Source organism: Argiope bruennichi, chromosome 1 (genome assembly GCF_947563725.1).
Source record: "Argiope bruennichi chromosome 1, qqArgBrue1.1, whole genome shotgun sequence".
NCBI classification, from domain to species: Eukaryota; Metazoa; Arthropoda; class Arachnida; order Araneae; family Araneidae; genus Argiope; species Argiope bruennichi.
Window position 1 is genome coordinate 125,237,437 of NC_079151.1, and position 13,915 is coordinate 125,251,351.

Here is a 13,915-nt window from a genome sequence, read left to right on the forward strand (position 1 = left end):
TTATTTAATAAATTTTCTTCGAGATACAGGACTTTAGTTCACTTGCATTTAAATAATTTCATATTACAGAAGAAAAGTAAGCATCGAAGTCTTTTAAAATGTATCTAAAGGTGGCAATATAAATCATGTTAAAAAGTCGAAACTAAGGGCTCAAATTAACTTCTCAGTCTCTGACTTCTGAGCACTTGCATCTATCGAAAAACTTTTAATGCAAAATTTGTATATCTAAATGAGATGTTAATTCACTTGATTTGGTGTATTTTTATATCTTCAATAGTAAAGAAGTTACGGGGAAATGAAAATTTCACTCCCACCATTTCCAACTTTGTGCCAGATGGCCAATCTACGAACTCATTCCAGAATTTTTTTACTCTCCTTACAACATAACAAAGAGGCGTCAGAATTCTATCAAAATTACTCTAGTTATAGAGTTAATACAAGCAAAGTTTTACATACACGCGCGAGCACGCACGCACGCACATATATATGTGTAATGATATTTTAATTCTAATTTCAATTTAATTAATTTCCAATATTTTATCTTAATTTAGCCCATAGTAACTTCATTCTAAAAATATTCTCTTATTCCGTGATCCAATTCCACTTTCGGTTTAATTAATTCCTCTGTAAAAATAATGTGCCATCAGTACTAGGTTTCAATGAAAGTGATACTTCCGTTGCCCTTCTCAAGATCAACACATGTATTGAATTGGTGCGTGACCGGAAATCTCATCTTATATAAGACTAGTTATCATTTGTGTGTATATATATCCCAATCAGTTATATATGATAATGTGTTAATATTATCCTGTTTCATCATTTAGGAAATATACAACACCCCGACAAATTATACACGATAGAATTATATTATTTTAACATTTTACCATTCATGAAACATACAGGATCCCGACCAATTATACATGAGAAAGTGATAATATTATCTTAATACTCTATTATTCATATAATTTGTATTTTTTATAAACTTATTTATTTGAAAACTAGAAAAATAAAGTTTTAATTCCCCCATCTCAGCCTCGAAGCTCTTGGTAGCTACCTAGGTTCTACCTAGCTTCCTAGTTGGAAACCTACCACTCTATATATACATTCCTAAACTATATTCTTCACGCCCTCATCGATTCTTTGGTGTGTCGCTAATAATTTATTTGATAATAATCCCACGCTTGCAAGGCGTCTAAATTAATATTTAATTATCATTAATTAATTAGAATTTAACAACTAAGTCCCAGTAACTTAAAATATCTAATTAGCAACTATGTATCTCCCTGTACCTCTCTCTGCAATCCTTTTTCACTCATCCTCTGCAAACATTAAAAAATTCCAAAGTTCTTCAGGAGTAAACAGATTTCTCTTCCGGTTTCGAAACTCAGAAAAGGAACTGTAATAGAGACGGCAAAGAAAAGCTGATAAAATTAGAGGTGGATGACAGTTACGGAACGGAGAATAATGCAAACAACCAGAGCAAATAAAAGATAATTGCTCGAAAATTTGTGGTGAGAACACCGCGGATGAATCGTTTCCCGCTTCTCCTTAAGAGGTTATTTGTTTTATGACAGGAAATTGGGTTCATCCGGGTTTCCTTTGAGTAAAGAGAAGCCTCCACTTTTATCGAAATTAGTTTTTACTCGGAAAAAAAAGGAAGAAAGAAATCTGAGTCGCTTCATCCTACGAAAAAGGAAGTTTTAGTTAGCTTCGCAGAATTTATAATTGCATCCATTAACATACTGGTTAGGAGGGAGGGGGGGGTGTATTTAGTTGTGTAGAATTTTGTGATGATGTGAAATGCAATTACGAAAAATTAAAAAGGAAAATTTTAATTGCTTTTTAAATGATGTTTGGTTATGTAAAAATATGAGAATGATGGTGGATTCGAAAATAATTTTCATGGTTGCATGTTTTTTTAATGCGAAAGAATTATTTTGATAATTGCATTTTAGAATTACTTTTTAGTGCTTTTTTAATATTCTAGAATCCGCTATCTATTAAGATGTCAAACTGGTCAGTTTAGTAACACATTTCAACCCATTTTTAACTTAATCAGCATATTAATTATTTATTTTAGGTTAAATTTTCGTTTTAATAATTATTAAAAAATATTAATGTTCTTATTTATTATTTTAAGACACATGACTGCGTGATATACACGCTTGTTCGCGAAGTTATTAAAACAGACGTTCGCTGTTTTCAAATACAGTAATAACTAAGTCAATATAGGAACCTGACCAATTATATTCGATAAAAAATATTAATTCACACTAATAATAAAGATGAATGTGTTTGTGAGTATGTGGTGGCGCTTATTAGAATTTTAAAAATTTGAATTATAATTAAATATTTTGACTTTAATTAATTTTATAAATTTTATTTAGAATTTTAATTAAATAAAAATTTAGCTGAATTTTGAAGTTTTTCAGCAATAATTTTCAAAAATATGAATGCATAAAAGTAAGTTTTACGCCGCTTAAAAATTTATTAAATTGTCTTTTTAATGATAGCAATTCAAAAGTAATACAAATTTTTGAAGAATTTAAACATTTTTTTTGCTTGGTTTCTAATAACAGATTACACTGTTGGCGTGAAAATCCAACTGTTTTATTGTTTCTTCCTTATTTTCAACTTAAGAAAAAAAAATTCTGCTTAATATTTGTGAAATTACAAGACAAATAAAAAAGTCAACTAATAATATTACCAAATTTAGAAGATAAATGTATTGAAATTTATGTTTTTAACAGCTTTATGATATCGTAAGACGACTTTTATGTACTTATCCATGTCCATGTCTTTATTAAAGGTCCATGCACTTATTACACAGAATAAGTTAGAAAATTAAAATAATACAACTTTAATGTCACACAATTTAGCTGAATAGAATTTAAAAAAAATATTTATCTGAAATAAAATATAATAATACTCCTAGCGAACCAACTGGTCGCCCGAGGCAACAAGTATTATTCCATTTCTTAATTGCAGAAAGATAGATATTTATTGCAATTTTTTTTATTTAACAAATAGATTAATTTTTAATCGATTTTCTTGCGATTCTAAGCAACTGCCTAATCGTAAATATGTTACTGATGTTTGACATGCAGTAAATCGTTTATACTTTGTTGATTTATTCGTCGTTTCTTCCTTTTATTTGTTAACCAGTTATACAATAAGATTTTCAACAAGATACGATAATAAGATTACAATACTATAAGATAGTGTTCTCTAGTGTTTACATTGGTATCACATTGCGTCATTAAAGTAAGGAGGAATACATTTTCGCATTATTTTTCAACGCAATTTTTCCCCTTTATTTCATTAGTTTGAAAAGTTTTCTGTCGTGATATTCAGTATGAAATTTCATATATTTTTTTTTAAATCTTTCGCCGTGTTCGGAAGAATCTAATCTTCTTTAACATCAAAACGACGTATAAATGAAGGTCTGTGTCGTCTTTCTCACCACAATGATTATAAACAAATCGTTGTGAAGAAAAGACATCTAAATGGGAAATGCATAAACATTAAATTCACTGGAAATTAAAATCTCATTGTCAAGTTTTTCTGAATGTGTGGATAGCAATTCTTTTTCTGTGACATTGAGAAAGAATGAAAAGTTTTAATGACAAAACAAAAAAATTATATCAACTTCCTAAAATGCAAAGTTTATTTAAATATTCAATTAATTAGAAATAAATTAAACTGTTACCGCGTTTCGATAATTAATTATGAATAAATTAATATACAAGTAGAAATTATGAATAAATTAATATACAAGATATATTTTAAAACCATCTAAAAATTCAAAATTTTACCTCTTCAATGATACCAATTTCATTTCTTTGCACCTCTTTATTCAATAATTACTATTATTTTAAAAATTTAATGAAGAATTGAATAAATGCAGACGATTTTGAAAACAGGAAATTTAAAGATATTCCTTTGCTCAGCAAAGGTGAGACTTTGAACTACTCTGTCTTTAATTTTTGATCAGTCTTTGCTAGTTAAAAAAAAAATTGTATGATATTTGGAATAATATTTCTTTATTTTTGAAGAACGAAAATACAAATGAGAATTTCGCCAGAACACTTTAACAGTATTCTGGTAGAGAATTAAAAGAAAGTTTAAAAGCAGACGATTAATAATTTCTGTCAGGAACATCTGTCGATTTGATTTGTTGATATGGAGAAAAAATTTCAGACGATAAAAGAATGTTGTGTCAATATTATTTTACACAAAATAATGTTTTACTTTAAAAATGTTAGAAGCATTTTAATCTTGAACAATGCCAAATAAATCAAAGAATCGAGTTCGCAAAAAGCAATGAAAATAAACTCAATTAATTAAATTAATAAGGAAAATAAAATACAAATTGGGAAACATTTTTTTTTTCATGAGTTATTAAAAAATGAACTTTAAATAAATCACAATTTTCAAGCTCCTAAAAGACTTTTTTTTTTTTTTTTTACTTTCTTCTTTTTCCCCATCCCCCTTCTTTTTATAAGTATGGAAAATAAGAGTGGAAATCTAGACTTGAGAAATTAAATTTTCCTTTCAGTAAAGAAATGTTGAATCCTAATTTCTCCTGATTAATGAAAATCTGAGATGGATTTTTTTTTCAGAAAAAATAAAAATAACAGATTCGCTCTTACCTTTAATTAAAAAAGATCGTGTAAGAAGAATAATTTATGAATTTAACAAAATCGGAACGGATTTAAGCTGCTATTCAGTAGCTATAAATATTATTGCTATGTGGAAATATAAAATATTAGCTATCGCTAATCTGGACATGATTTTCTATTATTGCTTTGCGAATTAACAGATCTCACTTTTTAGACAAATAATTCTGGTCTCATAATATCCTTTGTATATTTCCAACAGAAGTTTATACTGAATTTTACTTTCCTTGTTTCTGTTGTTCGCTTTTGTTAAAATACACATTTTAAATCCAAAATACAAATAACACGTTCTTGTCAAAATAATAAGATATTAATCTCACATAATGAAAAAAATGAATGTAAATCATTGTCCTCAAAAGAATAATAAAAAAATTTTAATGTACTAAAAAGTTTAATTTTTAATATTTTTTATTAATTTTTATTAATTTTTTATTAATATTAATTTTTTTTATTAATATTAATTTTTAAATATTTTATAAATTTGTAGTTTAATTTTTTATTTTGTTTTTAACTGAGGTAAGAAATATTTTATATATTTATGAGTAGCGGAAGAAAAATTTAAAAATTCGGAAATATTCTTTTAATAAAAAATCATTAAAAATTTTATAAATTAAATTATTATTTTAATTATTAATTTAATTAAATTTATTATTTTATAAATTACGAGGCAAAAAATAACTTAAATTAAAAATTACTATATAATATTGTTGCAGATTTCACCGCCGGGTTAACTTGCAGTGGATGTATGGTGTGAAACATAATCAGCAGGCCTCAACAGAAATCAACGATGAGGTTTATTTATACGAAGAACACGAGTACAGAAACGAGATAAATTTTTACAGCCGAGACGAAAACAGGACAGCACACAGTAGCCCACAATTAGTAATCGACCACAGCACACAAAGCGTCCAGACAGAATCCAGCAAGAGAGGGGATCCTCGGAGCTTCGCTTTGCGGTCTCTCCAGACGGCTGAAAGACTCCTCTGTCTCTTCTCGCTTTAGCTGCCGACTCACTACTTCACACAACTGGTTACTATACACGACACAAAGCTGCCTCCACCGTAGACAACAGGACTCAATGCTCACAGCTCAATTCAGCAATAGCTTCACACAACGCTGGCACTCTTTCGTTACTTCGCTATCCTCTCGAAGACCCGTTGCTTGGCGGCGATTCCGACTACAATTCAATTCGCGACGACAGGCAGCTTGAGAATGACGGCCATTTATAGTTCCCGGGAGGGAGGACGAGAACCTTCTGGGCCAATCAGGGCGTATATGGGAGTATTTCAATTCCTATTGGGTGAATCGTGAAAATTCTCGAAGTTTCCAGCATTATCCATTTTGTCGCCAAAGTCGCCAAATTCGTCGCCAAGTCGCCAAATGGTCGCCAAATTTGTCGCCAAGCTCTGAGGTCACTAACGCGGCACCGGATCAGCACCCACAGGGCTGATCGTTAAAACGGTATTCCTTACGATGACACTATTCGCGCAGGGAAACAAACTTGCAGGTTTATTTTGTAACATTATCTAATAAAAAAGTATTCATTTCAAAATCATTTTCTTAATTTTTTTATAAAGAAATTTACACTATTCTACAAAATCTTGGTGTCAAATTTCCTGTTTTCCCAACTGGAAGCATTAATTATCCAAAACGCGCGTGCGCGCGAGCTTGTTTATGGTTAAAAAGGTATTTACAAAATATCTTCATTTGGTATTCCATTTATTTTTCATTGAAAAAACATTCAGTATCCCTAATTTTTGTCTTTCTTTTTTGCATAATGGTTTGATTATGTTGACTTTTTATAAATTTATTTGTTAAGCAGAAAGTTAAAATGCATATACCAAATAAAAGAATAAAGATTTATTTAAAAATTATTTTTAACACTAAATTAGAGCAATCATTATAACAAATAAGCTTATTGTGTGATAAGGAGAACCAGTAGTAGAGTCTTGGTTTAGTGAGCGCAGAGATGTAAATTCCAGACCCGATTCCACTAAAAGAAATAGCATGTTATTTGATCTGATGCATGTTAAATTTGTGAAAATTAAATATCCTCCTGTTGTTGCGGTGTAAAAATCAGAATGGGTTGTTAGCGGAAAAGTCGCCCTCGTTATTTGACCATGGTTTATACTTAAATACTTCCTTAGATAGAAATGATTTTATTTTGAAACAGGGGTTATAAATCAATCAATCAATCAGAAATCGAACTCAGAATAGGATATAATTTATTTAAGAATATGCCTACCCACTATTGAAATTCCAAATAAATGTAAGTGGAGTATTCATTAATTCAATTCCAGTAATTAGTCAATGCTAAAGCTTCCTCATTTCTCGCCTTCCTCTATTTAAATGTAAAATGTCTCATATTTTTTATTATTATTCATATTTAACTCTTTAATAGCGTCAAACGCTAAAGTGAAATAAATAAAGAAATTAGAATAAATGGGACGCATTTTTTACGTGATTCAAGAAGAAGGGTGGGAAGCGAATACATTCTGTAAAAAAAGATTATTTAGAATGAAAACTACTTGTGCAGATTAGTAAAAATTTTAATTTTTGAATCCTTTATTATTATAGATTATTATTATTGTCGGGAGTCATTATTGGGTGACATTATATTTAGAAGTATTATCAGAAATTGCTTAAAGTCTTCACAGGTATGTTTTGCAGTTTGCTAAGATCTGATGACAATAATTTCTTCTAATTTCGCCTAAGTCCGCAGTCGCCTGATTATAAAGTCTCGGCTTAAGAAACGAAAGGCAGCGTGTTCGAGCCTCGAATTCACAGCAATTTCGCAATTCATGTAGGCATAATGCAGGCTAAATACATTGGAGATGATTATTCACAAGGTGGAGTAGATGGAAGTTTGGAAATACAGTGTAAACCCAAGTATCGTCCTCGACTCTGATCACAGCTCAAAATGTTGGTTGCCTCCATTGAAATGTCATCGTATAGATTCAAAATGGATAAGTTGAATTGACTCACACACCATACATTTTCATTCGATGTGCTCTGTAATAAATTATATCATAGCTTTGCATTCGATGAACTAACTTTCTTACTATCTTCATTCGCATTTCTTACTATCACACGGTTCTTAACACGCAACAATTCCATGAAAACATAAGCTTTATGGATTTAACGACATTCAGAACTCTAAGCTGCCTGGTCCAACCCAAAAGAAAGACAGGAAAATGTTTGGTGGGAAACGTCTTTGTTTTAATGTCATTCTTCATCCTGAGTGTATTATGCCTTGTTCTTCATCAGCTGTTGTACAAATTAGTTTGAAAATTTAAGAGCTACGATTAAAAAATTTAATGCTTAAAGAATTTTTGAAAATTCTTGAATGGCCTAGAAAATTCTGGATTTTTATCAATCAATCAATCAATTTAATGTCTTTCAACTATATAAAAGCTCGAGTGGTGTCTGTGTTGCCTTATTAGATTTTTTTTTATAGTGTTTGATTCTTTTAGTTAATATTTATCTTATTCTGAAAAGATGATGTTCTATCGCTTTATAGTTTTCTGCCTTTTAATCATCGGCCTTCATGGAAATGCAACAGAGCTCAATATGAATGACAACTTCACTGATTCGAGCGTGAACCTTTTCAATACCAATATGAGTATTACTGACAACTTCACTGAATCGAGCGTGAACCTTTTCAATACCACTGTGAGTATTATTGACAACTTCACTGAATCGAGCGTCAACCTTTTCAATACCACTGTGAGTATTGTTGACAACTTCACTGAATCGAGCGTCAACCTTTTCAATACCACTGTGAGTATTATTGACAACTTCACTGAATCGAGCGTGAACCTTTTCAACACCACTGTGAGAATTATTGACAACTTCAGAGGTGTTTATGTGACTACTAGAGGTTATGGACGAGCTTACACAGCGCCTGTGGCAACTACTACAGCTAATGTAACGATTCTTGGGAATGTTAACGTAAGTTAGTTTATTAATAATTTGTCTTGGATGATATTTATTAAGAAAAGCACGTTATTTAATTGTCTTAGATATGTGTGTATTGAAATAATATTACAATCATTGTATATTATATCTCCGATCTAAACTTCAGACTAATAACCAGTATCATTGTGAATTAGGGGCTTTTTAATACATATAAAAAGAATTAAATACATATAATAGAAAACTTATAAATGCATCATAATGTACTCCCTATTAACGCAAGATATTGTACGATATCTCCACGATGTTCGATATTCCAAAATCCGGCCAATATCATGAATATACTGCAACATTATTTTTGGGCATTCTGTGCTAATTGGACTGTCTTTTATGTACATCATCCCACCGAATCATTCGAAAACATTCAATGTTGTAGCGGAATTTCGATTCATTTAGCGTTAAAAACCAAATTCGCTCCCTGGAAGTAAATAGAAGTGATTAATCTCAATGTCTCGGTAAGTAGGAAAAGTTAGATTACAAAAGCAACTGGATGTTGTGAAGTTAGCTGCAAATTTGCTAGTAAGAAATTCAAAAATTTATTCAAATATGCACAATATTTTAAAAATTACTGATAAAGAGAATTTCAATAACCTGTTTTTAACTTGCAATATGAAGTAAAGCCATAATATCTGCGAGGCTTTATGCAAAACATTTCATATTCCACGAGACGATATCTGAATGAATAGCTTAACTTCAACAAAATGTCCAAAGAATTTTTCTTGGAATGTGTTCATATTTATCTTATTTATATATTTGATTTCTATTGTATCTTTTATTTAGGAACCAACTGAAAACACTACACGATTCACTTGTGGAAAATATAATCCATGCCACTGGCAGTTTTATAACGTTTATAACCAAGAACGTACGTTTGAAATGGAATATCCAAGCGTGTAAGTATTTTTTAGTGCATTTTCATGCCGTACCGGACTTAATGCTTTAGATGGCAAAATTTAGCAGGTTAAAATAAATTGAAATTAAATTAAATACATTTGTATTTAATTTAATTTCAATTTATTAAATTTAATTTCAAATTAAATGTATTTAAATTTGAAATTTTTAAATACAGTATAAATATAAGAATGTGCGTGGATTTACTTATCGGTTAATTATAAATTGTAGAAATTGGTTTCTCTCCCTAGACATATCCAAGATAAAAAAAAAACCCAACCTCACTGGTTCCAGAAAGTACGAGAAGTATCGAGGTGCCAAGTTCCGTTAAGGAATTGAAAGAGGGAACTATTATTAGAAAACTTTTATTGTGAATGAAATACAATTCTTAGGATATTTTTCCGCGTACTTAAGACCATTGTTGAAGCATTTATCTCAACAGGACCTGAGCTTCAGTGTGCCCCTGTCATACATAAATACCACTTGCCATGATGAAATGAACGGGATATGTGAGCGAAATGCATTGGCAATGGCGTAATGATGAATTTTTGATTCTAATTAATCTTCTGTTCAATTTCTGTAAACAAATCATAATCACTTTTTTCCTCATCGTGAACATTTTCACGTCTTTCAAACTTCGCACTCGCCTCCTTATTATTGAATCACTCGACTCGTTCCATCCGTTAACTTCACAAATTTGTCTGTGAATCGTAATTAGTTTTGTTAATATTATGAAAGCCAATGAGAATGTAACTTGCATACAGCGGGATATACAATTTTTAGCATTTTAAATTCTGAGATAATGAGAATGCTGCCGATGCAATATTCGGGGATCTAAAACTCTACTCTTTAGGAGTCAACAAAGTGCATGCCCAAAATCGTGAAAGCAACGGTCAGCGATGAAAGTCGAAAACGGAAATTACTTTCTATATATTCCTTGTACATCTAATCAATGCCAAATGTAATTAAATTAAATGATTCGATACAATTAACTGTCTTTAGTATTATGATTCTGCACTTTCCCTTTACCGGATTGCTTTCTTTCTACATTTTTATATTGGCAATAAAGTATTTTTACCATTACAGTCGTATCTAAATTCTGCTGCCATAGCATAGAACGGTAAAACTCCTAGTTCAGTGTTCCTCCTACTTCGCCAAAGATGCCAACTTGCCATTCAAGACGGCTGACCACAGAAGAAATACTGTGAAACGATTTCTCACTATCTTTGATTTATTGATAATGATTGATTTATCTAAGAACACTTTCACTTTTTTAACCTTTATGGATCAGAGTTGTTGAATCTCTTTTTAAATTCAGAGATAACAAATTTTTGAAAAGTGGCTGCACTCTGTACTTCAGACAGTAAAATGCGACCACGCCATGCTTGGACATCTTAAGAAAGCACCGAGCATATCCAACATATCGGGAGCTGGAACCTTGTAGTTTCGCTGGCTCATTAAAGACTGAGAATAACAAGAACAGCTCAAGGAAAAACGAAAGCAACCATTCCTCGTAGCGAAGCTGCTAGGAGTGGATTCTTTCCTTATGAATTTTGAAGGAATAAATATACTTACACGGTTCAACTAATTCTTCATTTAAACCGGGAACGATTTAAAAATTTCCATTAAAAAAAACAACGAAACTTTTCAATGACGTCGTTCTTTCGTTGCTTTTTATATATTTCGAAAATTATTATTAGTAGTAGTATTAATATTTTTAGTTAAAAAACTCACATTCTTTAATGGATATTTATTTCTCGATTATTTAGAATTTTCATTTTTGCAAAATTGCTGTAGCAGATGTACAACTCAACAAGCGGAAAAACATTGTAAACAAATCAGTATTAGGGTTACTATGAAAATTATTCCTCATACTTTTTTGATTACCCTATTGGCGAAAAACTTGGGAGCTCACTAAAATAGGATTCAACCCAAATTACTCTGCAGTGCGTCTTTAGCAACCAAATGATACGCCGAGGATATTGGTTATGTACAGTGACGAATGAAATTTTCTGTACATATCGAAATTGCTTTACCGAAAAAGTTCTGATCTCATAGAATCAAATTTAGAATAGCTTTACTTATATCACAATTACTATATTATTGGGTAGATGTTCGTACATAAAAGCCACGTCTTAAGATTCAAGACCAGAGGATTCAAGGTGGTTTCGCTTAAAACATTGACCAGAAACGTCACATGACGTTAATCTGATAACCATGTGCTGTTCACAGAAAGCTGATGATCGATCATAGATGACTTTTACAATAAAAGAATTCTCGGTTAAGCGATATCTGAATTGTAAGATTCCCCGTTTATAGAGACTATTTGAGTTCATGTTACTTTAAATTATTGTATACGTGTTAATGGCTCCAGGCATTTTATTAATCACTATTTAAAGTAGCATATCGCTAATTTTTTAATAAAGGAATATACCGAAAAAACTTTAAAGAGTAACTTAATAAATCTTAACTTTATAAGACTTTAAAAAGTTGTCATTTTTAAGCAATATAAGATAGCTACATACCTTATATTGCAATTAGAAATAATCATAATTAATCCTAAAAATTATCATATGCATAAAGTTTCAAATATATCAAGCGAAATGGAAGAGACTTTCTAGACAACGAAAATTGCCCAAATTTCGGTTGTAAATAAAGAGGACTGTTTTGCGTATAAAGTTAAGATATAATAGAAAATTCAGGTCATATAGAACGAATATTCCATTTAAAACATATTAGCCAAATGTTTTTAATGGCAAATCTAATGTGCTGTGATGCTATAGTTTTCAAGCTCATAACCACAAATTGGTAAGCTCAAAAAATTATTTTGAGTAAAATCCCACCAGATTTAGCATAATATGAGAATTTGTTCTATAATTAAAATGAATTTATTTTCATTTAAATATGCAGGGTTTTGAGAAATTATTAAATAAAATCTATAAATATATTTTTCTTGATAGCCTCTAAAGATTTATATCATAGAGCAGAAAAATGTTTAACGGATACCTAAAGTTTGTAAATATTGTTACATAAAATTTCTTAAGATTGTCAAAAATAGATATTCTATGGATGCCGAAATTTGAAGAAAATGCATTTAAAGAAAAGGCCAGAATACTAACTTTTCAATCGTTAGATTCGTTGTTAAAATATAATTTATAACCTTCCGACTTTTCAAGCTTATACAAATTGCACATTTATGTAATTGACAAAATGTCTCTTACCTTTAATAGACTTTTGAAAAATAAAATGTTTAGAATTCCCTTAAATGATAAGAAAGCTATATTTAATCTTACCCGAATTTTTTATCGTTATTAGGAAAATTCGTCTACTAAATACGTCTTCAACAAAAGACCTCCAGTCAATTTACTAACCCTAACCCCAGTTATCTAGAGTTTTACCAAATATTAAGTTGCAAATTTCTTTGCAGAACAGAACACAATCTCACTCTTCCCCGACCTTTAGTCAAACTGCTTGCTATGTACGTCATAGGAATTTCAAATAGCCCTGCCTGATTTCTACTTTATTCTGGAATTTAGTAGGAATAAAGTAGGTCAGATCTTTAAATTATTTGTACAGCGAATCCAAAATTATCGCGAATTAATCTTAACTAAAATTTATCTTGGTGAATAATCCTTGACTATCATCTAATTTCTTTTTCCCTTTTAGATGCGACTGTCCGAATAACACCGTATGCAGATACTATAGGGATAATATATCCATCCGGGCCTTCGAATACCGTTGCATGGAAGTGAATTTGACATCCGCCGAGCCAGAAACGTCCAGTGCCTCAGAAGCTTCTCCAACTGATTCAGTCTAGTCTTTCTTCAATTCAACTTTTTCATGTATTTTATACTAAATTTTATGTAATTTTAAAATTAATTTGATTAAATTCTTTTTAGCAACTCAACTGCTTTGTATTTGGTGCAATTCGTTATTTTAACATTAAATGCTACAGTGTAACTCTGGTTGCATGAATTTATACGAAAAATGTAACTAAGAATTTACATTTGTCATATTAGTATTTCATCCACGGAATTAAGCGACTCTGCCGCCAATTGGCTCTAATTTAGAGACATAGTACGTCTTTGGCAGTATGTAGCAAAGCAACTTATAGGATTCGATAGGTATAACTTTTTAAAAACTTCTTAATCTCACTCTAAATTACTTGCGGAGGGTACACGTGACGTACCACGCACGTCGAGATGCTTTAATCATACACACGTTAGCAGGCATTTTCACAGAAGTAAAAATGATGTCCGCTCCTCGATAACTGAGATTTTTTGCTTTCACACAGTTTACAGGAATCTTTGGTCGAAAATGAATTCATTTAGAAGATTGAAAATTCGGATAAAGATTTATAACGTCCGGGA

At 30.7% G+C, this 13,915-nt stretch overlaps 1 protein-coding gene across 2 annotated transcripts; it reads left to right on the forward strand.

The window, feature by feature from the left end:
* The first annotated feature begins 8,143 nt into the window (after positions 1 to 8,143).
* LOC129978216 (uncharacterized) lies at positions 8,144 to 13,434 on the forward strand. 2 transcript variants are annotated; one of them, XM_056090618.1, is made up of 4 exons: positions 8,144 to 8,630; positions 9,435 to 9,547; positions 12,973 to 13,091; positions 13,212 to 13,434. In XM_056090618.1, the coding sequence occupies exons 1-3, from the start codon at positions 8,178 to 8,180 to the stop codon at positions 13,055 to 13,057; spliced, it is 651 nt and encodes a 216-aa protein (XP_055946593.1). In that variant the 5' UTR covers positions 8,144 to 8,177; the 3' UTR covers positions 13,058 to 13,091; positions 13,212 to 13,434. The 2 variants fall into 2 exon arrangements, with proteins under 2 accessions (XP_055946593.1, XP_055946592.1); XM_056090617.1 differs by lacking the exon at positions 12,973 to 13,091.
* Positions 13,435 to 13,915: the final 481 nt, after the last annotated feature.